This window comes from Periplaneta americana, chromosome 3 (genome assembly GCF_040183065.1).
Source record: "Periplaneta americana isolate PAMFEO1 chromosome 3, P.americana_PAMFEO1_priV1, whole genome shotgun sequence".
NCBI lineage: Eukaryota > Metazoa > Arthropoda > Insecta > Blattodea > Blattidae > Periplaneta > Periplaneta americana.
The window spans coordinates 164,316,927-164,335,686 of NC_091119.1; the positions used below are offsets into that span (position 1 = coordinate 164,316,927).

The following is an 18,760-nucleotide window of genomic DNA, read 5'->3' on the forward strand; positions in this document are numbered from 1 at the left end:
AACTTGTCACTGACTAATATGAAACTTGACACTGACTGTGATATGAAACCTGACACTGACAGTGATATGAAACTTAACACTGATTGTAATATGAAAATTGACACTGACAGTAATAAGGAACTTGTCACTGATTAATATGAAACTTGATACTGACTGTGATATGAAACTTGACACTGACTGTGATATGAAACTTGACACTGATTGTAATATGAAAACTGGCACTGACAGTAATATGAAACTTGACACTGACGGTGATATGAAACTTGACACTGACTGTGATATGAAACTTGACACTGATTGTAATATGAAAATTGACACTGACAGTAATAAGGAACTTGACAATGTAATATGAAACTTGACACTGAGTGTGATATGAAACTTGACACTGACTGTGATATGAAACTTGACACTGATTGTAATATGAAAATTGGCACTGACAGTAATAAGGAACTTGACAATGTAATATGAAACTTGATACTGACTGTGATACGAAACTTGACACTGATAGTAATATGAACTGTTACTGATAGTGATATGAAATTTGACACTGACAGTGGTATGGGCTGACAGTGACAGTAATATGAAACTGACATTGACAGTGATATGAAAGTAAGACAGTGATATTTGATGTGAAAAGAATTATAAATAGCCTATATGAAAATGGCAGTGGTATGAAAGTGAAAATGACAAGGGTATGAAATGCCTATCGCAAAGTGTAAAATACAATACAGTATGACTTTATGTGTAGTAATACTATAGAAGTGTCAATGGCAATTCTACGAAAGTTCAAATGGCATTGCTACGAAAGTGCGAGATGTAATGCTACAAAAATGCCAGAGGCAATGCTACGAAATTTCCAGTGCTAATAGTAATGCTGCGAAAGTGTCAGTGAAAATGATATGAAAGTGTTAATGGCAATGAAATGAAAGTGACTATGACAATGCAATGAAGTACCATTACAATGCAATGATAGTACCAATGACAGTGCAATGAAAGTGTCAATAACAATGCAATTAAAGTGCCAACGACAATTCTATGAAAGTTCCATAACAATGCAATGAAAGTGCCAACAATAATTCCATGAAAGTGCCATAACAATGTAGCGAAAGTGCCAATGACAATTCAATGAAAGTTCCATTGACAATGCAATGAAAATGTCAATAACGATTCAATGAAAATGCCAATGGCAATGGTGTGAAAGTGTCAATAACAATGTAATTAAAGTGCCAATGACAATTCCATGAAAGTGCCATGACAATGCAGTGAAAGTGCCAATGACAATTCAATGAAAGTTCCAATGACAATGCAATGAAAATGTCAATAACAATGCAATGAAAATACTAATGGAAATGGTGTGAAAGTGTCAATAACAATGCAATTAAAGTGCCAATGACAATTCAATGAAAGTGTCAATGACAATGCAATGAAAGTGTTAATAACATGTAATGGAAATGCGAAAGATGATGCAATGCATGTATAAATGACAATGCTGGTAAAAGTCCAATAACAATGCTATGAAATTCCAATAATAATAATAATAATAATAATAATAATAATAATAATAATAATAATACTAATAATAATAATAATACAGTACTATCATACGAAAGTGACCTAACGGCGCGCGGCGTCGAACTGCTGAAAGCACTGTCATAACCAATTGTTCGGACTGCACATTTGTTCTACTGCAACACCGAGAAATTAGCAGATCCTGCGTTATAAATTACTAGCATGACTGCACATCAATTAATATTTTATGAATAAAATAGCATTAGAAAATCTCTTTGTGTTCAAAATAATTCTTTTGACGGTTGCAGGTACTACGAGACAGGTTCAATTCGACCGCGAGCAATAGGCGGATCGAAGCCGCGGGTTGCCACGGCGGAAGTAGTGAGTAAGATCTCGCAGTACAAGCGAGAATGCCCGTCCATCTTCGCCTGGGAGATCCGGGACCGGCTGTTGCAGGAAGGGGTCTGCACCAACGACAATATCCCTAGTGTGAGTACCAACCCCATTGTTCTTCAGTTTGCATGCGTCAGTAAGGGCGAGGAAAATGTCATGTGTGCTTAACATTTGCATTGTCATTCGAGTTTATGACTCTAATACCAACTTTCACAAATGATTTTCAATATTAGAAGCTCGATACAGAAAACGTCCTAACATGGTTAACGCACAGAAGACATTTCGTCACCGCTACTTGAATAATAAAATCGTATTTGAAAGACATTCAAGCGAGTCAGTAAGTTATAAATTAAGTGAAGTAGGTACAGCTCACCAAGTTAAGTCTGCGAGCCGAGAGGGGAAGTTGGAGGCAGTTCTGTAGTGAAAGGAGGCGGTAACGAGAGGAGAACAGTACAGTCTCATATGACAGCAAAGTTTACCTACTGCGCTTCAGTTCATAGAGCGGTAACAATTTAAGGCGCTTTGAAATAGACTGTACTTCTACTTCTGCTTGCTAGTGAGGTTTGGCGTTCTGATTGGCAAGCGTGGGAGTAGGAGAGCAAGTTGCATGAGTGGGGAGGCTGGTAGACAGCGTTAACTGTTGCCTTTATCTGAAGACAAGGATAAAAAAATGCGTGCGCTCTGTAGTGTATTTTATACGATGTGCACACGTTGAAATCTGAGCGTCAAGTGACCTATGTGGCAACTGTGTTTTGTCTCTACATTCCATCCCGATATCCCCACTCGCAGACTTGACTTGGGCAAGCTGTATCTACGGTTTTATTGAGACGCCTGAAGCTACCACCGATAGACGGCAATAGTATCATCCTAGTTTCAAGGTGTTCATTGTGCGCACAAGCGCTACAAAGAAGCAGAAGTTGTAAGATGGCGATACCTCTGCTTAAGAGTACTACTTTCGAAAAGCGCTCTGTTATGCTATTTCACTGGATAAAATACTCTGTTCAAGCCACAAATAGTACACACGTCCACAGATGGCGCCATCTTGCAACTGCTGCTTCTTTGTTTCGCTTGTTCACACATAGATAATTTGTCATCTAACTGTGATAGCTTCAGGCGCCACATTAAAAACGTAGATCGCTACTTCAATTTGTAAGTTATTGATTTTCTCTGGTACAATGCATGTTTAGACTAGGCTATATATAAATTTAATGGTTATATTGTACATACGTGTGTATATGTGGAGGAGCAGACGAAAATTCTTCTGCTACATGTAAGTACGGTACTCCATTCAGATACGTCCCTTATTTTTAAAGGAATTAGAGATGAAATTAATGAGAAATACTACATAATAATTTTCAGCTCCACAAGAGCATTAACAAAGACTCAGACAGGCCAATAACAGTCACCAGATATCACATACCATTCCCGAGTGTCAGAGGAACACGAAACTGACGCCGAATGGAATTAACAATTAGCGCTATCTGTAGAATGCTAATAAGTCTCGATGCAAAGCGTCCATTGTTTAGTACCGGAAAGAATCCCTGATTTCAACGTCCACGATAATGCGACACCCGTTACTATAGCTCAACAGTTCACGAATACGGAGAGGCGTTTCGATCTACCTTTGAGGACAGAGGAACATTCGTGAAATAGTGATCATGGCTCTACGGGGTTTAATTAGATTTTTGAGACATCACCTCTATACTTCACGAAAATCTTTCGCAACATAAACTTAATTATTTAAATAAAAAAAATGTTAAAAAAGATTGTCATTGACTTTTCAATAAACTACTTCCCGAGACCCAGTGTATTTGTTTCAGTAGATTTGAATCATCTGTCCACAACTGGCTCCTAAACAGTCTAATACATTGTACAATAGGTATTCAAGAATTTTGTTATGTTTCTATTCACATTTTCTTTTATCCGCTCATTTGACTAATTTAATGTATTAATTGCATACCAGCCTACCTGTTTTTGACTCACCACATACTCTTGGAGTTTTTGGCTAAATAAAAATTTATTTATTTATTTATTTATTTACTTCCTTTACAGATTTAATTATGATCACCTATTTTCTTTCATTGAAGCAATTGTTCTTTTTAACTTCTCTTCAATGGCAATCTGTAAATTCAGAAGGTTGTTTTTTTAATTATTCTTCATTATTATCATCATCATCATTGTTATTATTATTATTATTATTATTATTATTATTATTATTGCTTAGTTACTTACAAATGGCTTTTAAGGAACCCACAGGTTCATTGCCGCCCTCACATAAGCCTGCCATGGGTCCCTATCCTGAGCAAAATTAAAACACTCTCTACCATCATATCCCACCTCCCTCAAATCATTTTTGTGTTATCCTCCCATCTACGTCTCGGTCTCCTCAAAAGTCTTTTTCTCTCCGGCCTCTCAACTAAAACACTATATACACTTATGGATTCGCCCATACGTGCTACATGCCCTGCCCATCTCAAATGTCTGGATTTAATGTTCCTAGTTATGTCAGGTGAAGAATACATGCACTTCTGTGTTGTGTAACTTTCTCCATTCTCCTGTAACTTCCTCCCTCTTAGCCCCAAATATTTCCTAAGCACCTTATTCTCAAACACCCTTAACCTTTGTTCCTCTTTCAAAGTGATAGTCCAAGTTTCACAGAACAACCGATGATATAACTGTTTTATAAATTCTAACTTTCAGCTTTTTAGAGAGCAGACTGGATGACAAAAGCTTCTCAACCGAATAATAACACGCACTTCCCATATAAGTTATATACAGAGCGTTCGCCTACGGGTGGGGCCAGGAAAGCGGCATGTACTGATACGCCGCTTTGTGCGCGCAGTTGTTGAGACACGCTCGACAATCAAGGTCGACAAGTTATCAGTTGTGAGCCAGATGTTGCAGTATTTAACACGTACAGTGCAGTTTCTTGACACAGTTGCTTAAATATTCAGCGTGTGTGTAAAATTTGTTAACAATGCAAAACGCAAAATTCACGCTTGAACAAAGAGTTTTTATGTATGATGCATATGTGAAAACAGAGTCATGTAGAGAGGTGCGTAGGCAATTTGAAGTGAAATATCCGGGTGCTCCAATTCAGGGTAGAGAAACTGTTAGACGTCTTGTTAACAAATTAAGGACAACAGGGTCGATAAATGCTACAATTCCTAAGCGAAAACGAAGAGTATTGACGGAAGAAAAAATTGATGAAATCAGTGCATCATTTACACGCTCTCCTAATACATCTCTAAGACTTGTTTCACAGGAAGTTAGTGTTTCAAAAACATCAGTCTTTACTGCTGCTAAACTTTTAAAATTAAAACCCTACAGAGTATAGTACAGAAAGCGGAAGCTTACGGATAGACGATTCCCGCAAGCGACACCGCAGGCAGGCCGCTTTCCTGGCCCCACCCGTAGGCGAACGCTCAGTATATATATTGCGTTTAATTTCCTCCCAAATATTATTTATATTTGTTACTGTTGCTCCAAGATATTTGAACTTTTCCACCTCTCCAAAGGATACATTTCCAATTTTTATATTTCCATTTCGTACTATGTTCTGGTCATGAGACATAAACATATACTTTGTCTTTCCGGGATTTACTTCCAAACTATCTTTTTATTTGCTTCAAGTAAAATTCCCGTGTTTTCCTAATAGTTTCTAGGCATTGTAAATTAAATTGCAATCTTGAAATGCAGTGTAGACCAACTGCTTATAGTAATTATTTTGTTAAAATATTAACGGTAGTATCAGTTTTATGTGTAAAATATTCCATTGGAGACATGATTAATTGTATGGCACACTTCATGTAATGTGTTCTCATTTGTTCACTTGTTGAGATACAAGTAAAATCGCACACAGAATCTGAAGTCTGAGAATCAGGAGGAGTTGGTTGCCGTCTGGCGGATGGGGGTGGTTTGCCTTGTTGTTGGGGTGCGTTTATATCAACGTTGCCATGGAAATTTACATGCAGCATCCAATAATGGCAGAAGAAGACTCCCGCCTTACAAGCTTCTCTTCAGAACCCTGCAAGAGTCTTTCTTCCCCTCAGAGAGCAGAGCAGAAGCGTCTTTTCTTTATAATGGGAGCGGGGGTGAGGGGCAGAGAAAGGGGGGGAAGCGACTAATGTATGGCGGAAGCTTGAAATTGAAGTTTTAAACGCTGCAAAAGCAGCAGGTTAAAAGGCAAGGAGAAAGAGGGGGAGGAAAAAGAGGAAAGTTAGAGCTTATGACGCGAGGGGTCGATAGGTGGAAGAGCGACTTAAAGACGACTCCACGACCTCCGAGCACAGGCTTTGTGCTAACTTCAACAAATAACTGGGATGAGGGAAAGGTTTTTATACTTCGAAAATGCAATTATTTCAAAATGTTGCCTGTACTATGTAGGCCTAATATGTAGATCAAGGATTTGCTTGAAAATGCAAGTTTTTATGATACGTCATATTTAAGAAGTAGCTACTCATGTAAATTATCTTTACGTTTCGAACGAAGAATAATCGAATAAGACCTATTCTATTTTATATATTGTACATTATTTGAACAGTTTTAGTGAAATATGCATATTTTAATTTAATATTTCACATAATCCATATCCTTGTTCCATATGAAAGAATTTATATCACTTGGTCTAAAAAAGAATCTTATTCAGACGCTTGTAATGCCCCATTTTGATTATTGCGATTCCTTGCTAACTAATGTAAGTTCACTCTTAGCTGAGAGACTATAACTTGTTCATAATGTGTGTATACGATTCATCTGCAATACTCGTAAATTTGACCATATAACATCTTCCCTCCAGTTACTTTCATGGGTGCGTCTGAAGGAACGAAGAACAATACATTCACTGTTTCTTCTGTTTAGAATCATGCATACTTCTACTCCGAATTATCTGTTATCGCGCTTTCAATTTCTTACAACTCTTCGAAACCGACATCAAGCACTTCTTTCTATCCCTCATCATAGAACGTCTTTATACTCATCTTCCTATACTGTACAAATACCTCGCCTCTGGAATTCGTTACCTAATGACGTCAGGGACTGTCGGACTTTATCACAATTCAAAATTAAATTGGAAAATTTTGTCTTAGTTAATGTTTTTAGGTATTGATAGAAGTATTCATTTGTGTTTTTTTTCTTTTTCTTTTTTTAATCTAGATTAAAACTGCAAGTTTCTTGTTTATGTTAGTTAATTAGTTAGAATACAATTAATTATGATACTTAATCACTCATTTAAAGTTTGTGTGACTGCAACCTGTGTATATTTTTGTGTGGCTTTACTTTGTTTATAGTGCTTTTTCCCCTCTCTCTTTATTTTTTGTGTAGCTATATTTTGTATATAGTGTATTTTTTCTTCTGTTTATTTCTATTACTGTATTTGTATTCCTGGTGTTGTGGAAGAGAAGGCCCGATGGCCTTAACTGCACCAGAATAAATAAATAAATAAATAAATAATCCCCTATTGTTGCCTTTTTCACGTTTTCCACATTTTTTTTTTCGAAGAAACTTTAAAATGTCCTTTAAGTGGGAGGGATGATTGTTACAACTACATCTAAGAAATTCGTGACTCATGGGTAGAGTCCTGCGTTTATTTTCTTTGAGTAGCCTAAAAGTTAGATGCACATGCTTTGTATGCAGTACAGTATTGTATGGGGTAGAAACATGGACTTTACGACGAAGTGAAGAGAAGCGAATAAAAGCATTGGATATGTAGATATGGAGAAGAATGGAGAGTGTGAGTGGACAGACAGAATAAGAAACTAAACCGTGTTGGAAAGAGTGGGTGAAGAAGTAATGATGCTGAAACTGAACAGAAAGAGAAAAAGGAATTGGTTGGGTCACTGGCCGAGGAGAAGCTGCCTACTGAAGGATGCACTGGAAGGAATGGTGGACGGGAGACGAGTTCGGGACAGAAGAAGATATCAAATCATAGACCACATTAAGATAAGTGGATCATATGCGGAGACTAAGAGGAAGGCAGAAAAAGGAAAGATTGGAGAATGCTGGGTTTGCAGTGAAAGACCTGCCCTTGGGCAGAACACTTATGTATGTATGTATGTATGTATGCATGCATGCATGTATGTATGTAACAGAGTGGGCTATGGACAGTTGCTTGTACAGGGCAGTGCCAGCGTTTCTGGCGCGTGTCATTTAGTAAAAAGCCAGTCAGTGAGCACTTGTTACCAGTGCAGCTGAGAACGGTAGGTCTACCACCCAACATGTCACGTCAGCAATCTGCCAGTCACAATTGTCAGTCTTATTATTCACTGTCTGCGTCAAAGGCAAGACCCTCGCACTTTGCATTTCTGAGACGTGTCCTTGAATACACTGTCCAAGCAGTGGCATCTGTTGCCACTTCGGCTGGGAGTGGTACCACCAGATGTGACGTCACCAATCTACCAATCACAGTCGTCAGATTTTTCGTCCATAGACTGTAGCAAAGATAAGATAGTCGCTCTCAACGTTCCCATTACTTATTGCACGCGCCAGAAACGGTGGCTTTGGTCATAATTTCCGATTCTTTTTTAAAGTAGGTGTCATTCCTTAACCCTTAAATTCGCAAATAGGATACAACGAGTTATATGCTATAATTTTAATAGTAGTTACAATAGAAAAAAAAATTGGTAGGAAAATTAAAATTTCACAATATTATAATATTGTACGATATATAAAATATGGACATTGCGATAGTTGTTCTCTTTACAGTCCGACACGGTTTAATAAACTAATGTGAGAAATGAAATTTTGCCAATTAAGGGTTAATATAGGCCTAGAATGAGTTCCTTACTTCTTTTCTGGCCTAATAGAGTAAATACTGCACAGAAAAACAGTTGGGTATAATATTATTAGAACCAGCGAATAGGGATTATAAAGAATGGACACTTCGCGTCGGTACCTTTGATGTAGCCGGGCTGATTTCAATGACCTTCAAGCCAGCTAAAGCGTGAGATTCTGCTTTCTCCCTAGAGTTGGCGTTGACATCACACCAGCTAGCAGTCGACACAGCGGAAATATGTTGTTGTTATCTAATGCCGGGCTTTGGCAATGAAGCCATTAGCGTTAATTAGCGGAAATATAACACATATAATTAATACATCTAGGTACATTATGTACTCAAATAAAATAAATTGGATCCATAAAATAATAAATCCGTCATTAACTATAATGTCTAGACTCTAGAGTTCATTTATAATGAAAGTTGAGACGTTGACTCCAACAACAATTAAAGCATGTATTGATTTGATAGCGCTGAAAATGGAAAAACGAAACTCTTATGAGAAGTAAAACCATATACCTATATTATATTATATACAAATATTAAACGAATTCGATACTTCATTTTATAATGTATTATATTATTTAATAATATAATTTATTATATCTGAAATATAAAATATTATTATTACAACTAGTTTGTCACTGAGAAATAAGGAAAAGCTGTTAACTCGAATTTATTTGAAGCAGAGAGTTACTGGATTATGCAATAAGGTAGGCGATGTTTGGATCCTGTGTCTTAATTCTATTCTCAATTATTGTCTTAGCGTATGCTCGATTACTAACCTCTAGCGCTTGAAAATGGGACTAAACGCCAGCGCACAGAGAAACAAAACACAGGAAAATTCGCTCAGTGTCCATTCTTTATAATCCCTATTCGCTGTTAGAACTAGTATCTAAATTTCGCTATCATCCAGCAGTTAGGACTGATAAGTACACAGAGGATTTTCGATCCCTACACAGCGACTTGACGTCACATCCCTTGGCGTACGGAGGGAGCGTAGCAATAAGTTCAATGACCTTCCCGCAACTGATGATGTACCCCTAATGTACAATATCGGGACTGAAAATCCGCTGTATGCTGATAAAGTGCCTAGAACTTATTTCAAGCCACAAGTGATGAGTCGGACAGATCACACGTTGACGGGAAGTAGCGAGAAAACCCAGCATAATAATAATTAGTCTAATAGGCCTATTTCTCTACTGATTTGGTCTATTAGACAATGTTTATAGCGTTAAGGTTATTTTAAGAAACTGGTGTGTGTGATAATTTATTTTTCTAATCGTCTTATAGTTTACTCATTCTCGATGTCTAGTAATTAGACTTACATAGGCCCACTTAACATCAGAATTTAGGTTTAATGCTATTAACTTTTAGCAGCAACAAAATCTTAGCATGCCTTTCTCCTTAGGATAGGCTAACTAAACTTGGATTGCCAGTGCTGTCTACAGTTGTGACACATGAAAGAACTCTATCCCTAAATGACAGGGTTCTGGACAAAATTTATCGACATCAAAGTTTGAGGGTAATTAAACAAGCCTTATGATCTGCTTAAGAACGGATTGATTTGTCCCACTCTGCATCTACAGAGCGTTCGACTCAGATCTGGGCCGATAAAACTCGTGTAGCCTATTAGTGGCGAGTGGCGTGCGGCATAGACAGCAGAAATTTCGATCTGCAACGCTAGGGAATCTCTCTCTAAATTGTCTACACATGTGTCGACATGAGTCGATTTTCACAAAGTCTACGTTTCATACATACACTTTTTTTGCATGTACTTTTCGGCTGTTATTTCAATGGTCTAACAATTTAATTTGATACGTGCACATTCTGAAATAAATTTGAAATAACTGACACTAAAAGTGACGACCGTCTTCAGCTTTAAGAGACTTATCACACTGCGCATTATGTGGCCTTGAGGCGGAGTAACATCTGCCGACTATAATTCGACTCACTCTCCCGGCCAAGATCCGAAGTGAACGCTTTGTACAGAGACATCATTTTATTTTTACTTCAATTTTTATTGTAGGCCTACCTGAGTTTTTGAATGTACTTCACTCCCACCCCTTCTACTAATGAAGTTCAACCGTCCTCCACACAGATCCAAGACCCCATATACAGTCACAGTAGACTTACGGTCATAGTAAACAGTACGTTCCAAAAATATGTTCGCGTTTTCCAGTGACGAAAGAGCTTTCAACATTCAATCATTTTCGCACAGGTACTGTCGTCCATTTGCCTACGTCGTATCCCGGTTTCCCCCAACAGCTTTTATTCGCCAGCTAGTAGCTGGGCTGTCGACTTAGCTCTTTTGTGAGAACATTAATTTCTGTTAGGAATTGAACGTCTACGTAATATTATACAACTGTTTAAAACAACTTAAATAAAAGGGCCTCGTTAAGTAATTGTCACGTGATTTCCTCCCTTTCTACGACCCTGCGACATAACCACTTGGACGGACAGTAGATAGTATGTCTGAGTAATTTTATCTTTTCGGACCGGGCAGAAGTGAAGATTGAATTTACAGTACGTAAGGTACTCTTGTATAGAGTAGGTACAGAATTATTTCAACATGAGTTACTAGTTACGAAGGACGAAACTGGTAATTGGGATTAGGTACAATAGTCTATAGTGCGATAATATGCACATTAGAACTGAAGCCTGTATCGAAATGAACGGCCACCATTTTCAAAAATGTGTTTAAATATCCATATTATGTTTATTTTTCAATTTAACTTCATTTTCTATATTGTACACTAATGTGCTGTAGACAGTATAATATACACTGCATATTGAATACGTCTGCATGGACAGCTCAGTTCATGAGCAAAAACACTCAGTGTTAATACTGTACTGTATTTTGATTAAACAAAACCTAATGAAAATGATCAAACTCAAAAGCGCGATATTTCCTAGTTTACGTAGGCCTAAATGGATGAACTACTTTTCCTCCCTCCCATACCTAGTAAAGTGATTTGTTTGTATATTACGCCAGTATCATCGAACTCCAGTCGTGGAAGGGGATAGCAAGCGGCGTTGATCCAAAGGTATAACCAGGTTAATATTAAAAATGTTAGTAAAAATAAAATTATGTCCCTGTACAATCCATACTACCCACTAGTATAGCTCAGACGATAGCGAGTTGGACTCCTTATCTTTGGCTGCACACAGGGGTGTGTTCGAAACCCGCTTGGTTGATAATCTGATTGAGTTTTCTCCAAGGTTACCCTCAATTGTAAGACAAATCTCGCCAAATATCATCTCCCTATCACTAATTCTACCGACTTCAGATAATTTTTCAATTGATACAGCATCGTTAAATAACCAAATTAAAAATTCAAACATACTACAGATTCTACAGGGACATCACTTTATTTTTACCAACATTTTTAACATTAACCTGGCTATACTCGGAAACACTCTTGCCCCCTTCCATTACAGGAGTTTGATGTTACTAGTGCAATATGTAAACAAATCATTTTACTAGGTATAGGAGGAGAGAAAAGTAGTGTATCCATTTATGTTGTAGGGAAATACGATATTACGATTTTCAGTTTGATCATCACTTTTATGGAATTTATCAAAATACAGTAGAGTAGTAACATTTTTTTTTCAAAAACTCAACTTTTTAGGCGGCTATGTTCGTTATGTAATGTCTTCTTTATTTAGCATATTAATTATTGATGTTAACATACAATATAGAGAGTGCATTTAAATTGAGGGGCTCATAAGTAAAGGGCTGTAAGTGCACTTAAGTTACTTTTGAGAAAATGGGGTTTAAATATTTAAGCTTTCGTAAAACCGGTGAAATTTTTATTTAATTTTTAATGTGTGATGCGATTAAAATATCCCTTTGCCACTAAAATGTTTAGATACTTTAGCTTACACTGGATGCACTTAACTCATGTTATTATATTACAAATGTCACTAGCATTCCTTTTCTTCTAGCAACCTCAATTCAAAATAAGCTAATCTGAATTTTTAAACAAGTTGCTGAAAATGGTTGCCGTTCATTACAATGGAGGCTTCAATTCTTTACGCATATTATTAAAAACATTTTGAAGCATATTCTCTGAAATTGAATTTATCGTTTCTTGAATATAATTTTTTTAGTACTATTTTATTAATATAGGTTCTTTCTGCTATAGAAAACGCAACCATATTTCTGAAATACACTATACACTGCAGTGTTTACTTCACTGCTTGAAGACTTCGAATGCAACAGCGGCCGTAAGCTTGTGTGTCTGACGGGAGCAAGGACATTAGTGAAGGGGTAGGGGTGAAGTACATTCAGAAATGCAGGTACAATAAAAATACAAGTAAAAATAAAATGATGTCCCTGTAGTATGAACTCTGGATTAATACTGGAGTTATATAAGGGTTCCTCTGTTTAAATCCTCAAGATAAAACCTTAATTCTAAAATCCGATAGATGAGTCAGATATTTTAAATTTTGCCTATCACATGACTGTGACTAACTGGGAGATTGACTCAGACTAGGGAACAACTTCCACGGGAATTTTCATGTTTCGAATCGAGAGCAGCGTGCTGAGATGTGGACCATAACGAAACATTGACGTTGCGAGGCAGAATCAGCAGCCAACACGCTTCAGTGGTCCACACAGCTTCCAATCAATGTCGGGGATTGTCTCGAACTCCCTCCCCCGCAGAAAGCAGCCCGTTGCTCCGCCCATGAGGCAGACGACTTACTTAGCTAGTCATCTCGCGGAGAACAAACGCGTATCATCCGCAGTCAGGTTGTTATGTTTCATTAAAAAGAAGAAAAAACACACACTTGCTTAAAACTTGCAGACATGAATGTCCAATATGATACAATAAAATGTTTGGAAATAGAAACAAAACCTTCTATTGATTCTGATATAGGTATGTAGCTACTTTTTATAGGTCTAATCAGAATATGAAAAATGAAGTGAAAAATCTCACGTTTTCTCTAACATTGCTCCAAGGGCTCAATAAAGATTTTGAAACTTCACGTGCATACTTCACGGGTGAATTGACTTGTATGGATTGCATAGAAACAAAAGAAGGGAAGTTCAACATTGAGAGGAAAGAGATAGCCTATGCAAGCTGACAGAAAGAGAAGTGGAATTGCAAACAGACAGACAGGCCCATGAGGAGAAAGACTACAGAATAACTTACGGACAGGCTGTCTGCCTACCTGCCTGAACTTGCAGGCAGACGGACTGATAGTCTATTTTATTCACTACTAGCAGTACCCATGCGCTCCGCTGCACCTGTTAGAAATAAATATAAAGTAATTACATAATTAAAATAGGACGTTTGATCCAGGGAACATTCGTGTTTGATAGAAGGATAAATCGTTTAATATGTTACGTAATTTAAATTGTATTTAAATAATTAAAATGTGATCATTTTGGTCCAGAAAGTACTCATTTGGTGCTTTCCTTTAACATGTTTCTTAATTGTTATTACATGCAACCATAGTTTGATGAACATTGACATCATTTAGATTTAATGTGTATTTTACTTGCTATATGTTTCCATTGAATTACGGTAATAACTTAATTTTAACCCTTGTTGTCTTCTACGTATTCAGTAAATGGCGCTTGGCCCACTATGGTTCTGAACCCTTCAAATAACTTATATTATATTATATTATATTATATTATATTATATTATATTATATTATATTATATTATATTATATTATATTATATTATATTATTATATCAGAAGTTACTGTAATAACATTATAGTATTATGTCCATTTAGAGAAACTATACTTTCCAATGGTGAAATAATAATTAATTATACAAATCGGTTAATTTAGCTTCCGATATTACTTCATACAAACACAGAAACATTCTCTGTAGGCTATCTTTCATAGCTTTCGATTGTTGTTGTTCAAGGCCCCTTACAGACCAAGTCATTTGTTTTTATTTCGTTACACGACCTTAGATGGCAGTTATTTAATTTTTAATTGTATTTTGAATGCCATATAGCCTAAAAGCTAAGTTACAACGAACTTAATTTATATTCCAATTTTCATCGAAATCCATTCAGCCATTATCGCGTGAAAAGGTAACACACAGACAGACAAACAGACAGACATACAAACAAAAATTTCAAAAAAGCGATTTTCGGTTTCAGGGTGGTTAATTATATATGTTAGGACCAATTATTTTTGGAAAATCGAAAATTGCCAGAAAAATTTCGGCTACAGATTTATTATTAGTATAGATTCGACTAACATACTGCTAGACCTATCGATTATCCGACTATGTAACTGAACAATCTGATTAATTTAGACTACTAACTGACCGACTATCTATCTCGAATTTGTCTATCCGACAATCATAACGTGTCCGATGACTATCCAACTACAGCAGTGTTTCTCAAACTATGGTCCGCGGACCACCTGTGGTCTTCGATGTCTGCCCTTGTGGTCCTTCAAAAAATACAGAAGAAAAAATAAAGTTTTAACGAACTGCGTATCACACTAAAGCTTAAAATCTCAGAGTTTGGAAATGACACATGGCAATCGAATTTCACTTTTTATCCCAGTACAGACATTTTATGAAATTTATTACCCTACCCGTCTATCGACTTCCCACTCATTCTCAGCAACAAAACAGCTTGTAATCCAGCCAGGGACCACCCGAATTCATAACAGAGGGCCGAAGTACAGGACCTTAATTCAATTTTAAAATATAAGTATACTGGTATTAAAATATGCTACGAAAATGATAAATTTGCTTTCGAAGGGAACAAGAGTAAGGTGGTCCGCGGAACTGTTCTGACTTTAAAAAGTGGTCCCCACTCCAAAAAAGTTTGAGAAACGCTGGACTACAGTATCTTAACGTGTCCAACTAGCCTATCCGACTATAACAATGTCTACGATTATCCGACTATAACAATGTGACCAACTATCCGACTATAACAATGTCTCCGATTATCCGACTATAACAATGTGACCAACTATCCGGCTATAACAATGTCTCCGATTATCCGACTATAACAATGTGACCAACTATCCGACTATAACAATGTCTACGATTATCCGACTATAACAATGTGTCCAACTATCCGACTATAACAATGTCTACGATTATCCGATTATAACAATATGACCAACTATCCGACTATAACAATGTCTCCGATTATCCGACTATAACAATGTGTCCAACTATCCGACTATAACAATGTCTACGATTATCCGACTATAACAATGTGACCAACTATCCGACTATAACAATGTCTACGATTATCCGACTATAACGATGTGTCCAACTATCCGACTATAACAATGTCTCCGATTATCCGACTATAACAATGTGACCAATTATCCGACTATAACAATGTCTCCGATTATCCGACTATAACAATGTGACCAACTATCCGACTATAACAATGTCTACGATTATCCGACTATAACAATGTGACCAACTATCCGACTATAACAATGTCTACGATTATCCGACTATAACAATGTGTCCAAGTATCCGACTATAACAATGTCTACGATTATCCGACTATAACAATGTGTCCAACTATCCGACTATAACAATGTCTACGATTATCCGACTATAACAATGTGACCAACTATCCGACTATAACAATGTCTCCGATTATCCGACTATAACAATGTGACCAACTATCCGACTATAACAATGTCTCCGATTATCCGACTATAACAATGTGACCAACTATACGACTATAACAATGTCTTCGATTATCCGACTATAACAATGTGTCCAACTATCCGACTATAACAATGTCTACGATTATCCGACTATAACAATGTGTCCAACTATCCGACTATAACAATGTCTACGATTATCCGACTATAACAATGTGTCCAACTATCCGACTATAACAATGTCTACGATTATCCGACTATAACAATGTGACCAACTATCCGACTATAACAATGTGTCCAACTATCCGACTATAACAATGTGTCCAACTATCCGACTATAACAATGTCTCCGATTATCCGACTATAACAATGTGACCAATTATCCTACTATAACAATGTGACCAACTATCCGACTATAACAATGTCTCCGATTATCCGACTATAACAATGTGACCAACTATCCGACTATAACAATGTCTCCGATTATCCGACAATAATAACGCCTCCGACTATTCGACAATAACAATAGACTATGTCCAACTATATCGGCTTTTCCTACTATCCAACTATATTGACGTGTCCAACTATCCGACTATAGGTCTATTGACGTTATTGCAATATTTAACTAGGCCTAATTATTAAACTTTACAATATTATACTTTTTTGCAACGTTGCTAGTTGGGAAGGAAGAGGTTTAAAAGTACACAGTACAGCTCAAATGGGTACAAACATAGACTACCAGTACAAAACATATGCTCTATTCTAATACAGGGACGGACGGCAATTGTTGTTTACATAAAACGAGCAGCAAATACAAATTTTCAATCTCATTAATAGAATATTATGTTAAATTTACATTTTATTTAACAATATTGATCCATTTTTTAATTGTACGTCTAAAAAATAAACCATAACGGTTTACTGCACAAAATCACACGAACTTTTTTCTAATGCAAAGTTTTAATCTCTCCCGCTTCCGTAAAGCAGTACCATTTTTAAAGAAATTTCTCGTTGTGTGATTTTCGAAACGGGGTAAGAGATTCCCAGTTTATAATAGGTGTAACAAACTGCTTCAATAGTTCGCCGATTAGGTAACCTTCTTTGCGGTATATCCTTCTTGCCGCACTTGAATTACGAAGATTTTCTCCATAAATTAATAACATACTATCACGGTATTCCTTGAAAAGTCGAGATCTTCCAAAATGACCCTAGGATCGTATGCGGAAACTAAGAGAAAGGCGGAAAATAGGGAAGATTCTAGAATGTTGAATTTGCAGTGAAAGAACTGCCTTTGGGCAGAATACTATGAATTAGTAATTATAATAATATTATTTATTAAATCGAAAGACATATCCCTATCACTCAGGGAAAGGACACGTTGACTTGCAGGCTTAAACCACAGTCTAGTACATACAGTCACGAAGCTTGAGTTGTGAGGGTGCTAGAAACAATAGACTGTGCCGGTACTATTTCACATTGTCTGTAATGAGGCGATAGTAGCGATCCTAGTGGTTAGCAACTATCTATGGATGCATATTTACTACGTATTGAGCTTCGTGACTGTATATACTAGACTGTGCTTAAACTGTAGGCCTGTGTTCAGAAAACTCTATCTAAAAAGCACAAGACGAGATAAAAGGGATCAAGGTTAAGAGTAGGAGTTCATTTAATGACATTTCAATTCCAGAAGTTATTTAGGACGAAATTCAACTTGTACAACAAATGACAGGCATATTTTGCCTGAATTACTTTACCAGAAATAGGATTCTTTTACGTGTTGGCAACCTACGACACAGAATGAAATCCTGACTTTGACTACACGTTGTTTCTTATGACGATTACGATACAGTAGAACCTCTATTATCCGTCATAATGAAGGGGTTGAGTTGAACGATTAATCGAAAAAATCGGATAATCCGTACTATAAAATATTGTCGTAAATTTAGTGAATAATTCTTACACTTTCCTAATTTCCTCTATGGTCTTGTAGTGGACACGCTAGGTAGTGGATCAGAATTTCACTGATTTAAGTCTGTTATTAACAACGGCGGCTTTTTAAAGGGAAAGGAAACTCCTTGTATTGGCTGTCTGTGAAAAGATAGGAATAGTGGAGGTCTCGTGTTGTAAATTTACATACTTTATACACTTTATCTTTGATTTTTATTAAATTTCACACGGTTGTGACTCCAATCTCATGTTCTGAAATGAACCACAGTTTATCCTTCCACAAACCACTCACTTATTTGCAGTTTTTTATACTTAGCAAGACAGAAAATAACAAAGAGTGGAAAAACCTGGATTTGCAGTGAAAGAACTGCCCATGGGTAGAACACTACGAATTAATGGACACGATTTCTTTTAATACCCGTGGAAGACATTTTATAGAACTCTAACAGTGAACCATAATGTGTAAGGGTAAAGTCTTGTAATAACTCCCTCTAGAAAAGAAAACGTGCTAATACAACAT

General features: G+C 36.7%; 1 protein-coding gene across 4 annotated transcripts in view; it reads left to right on the top strand.

Annotated features, from left to right (window-relative positions):
• LOC138696808 (paired box protein Pax-6-like) overlaps positions 1 to 18,760 on the top strand; it is a 571,671-nt gene that overhangs the window by 333,505 nt on the left and 219,406 nt on the right. For all 4 annotated transcript variants that reach the window (XM_069822225.1, XM_069822227.1, XM_069822226.1 and 1 more), the window contains one exon: positions 1,818 to 1,998. In XM_069822225.1, coding sequence (XP_069678326.1) covers positions 1,818 to 1,998 — 181 coding nt within the window. The remainder of the gene's footprint in view (positions 1 to 1,817; positions 1,999 to 18,760) is intronic.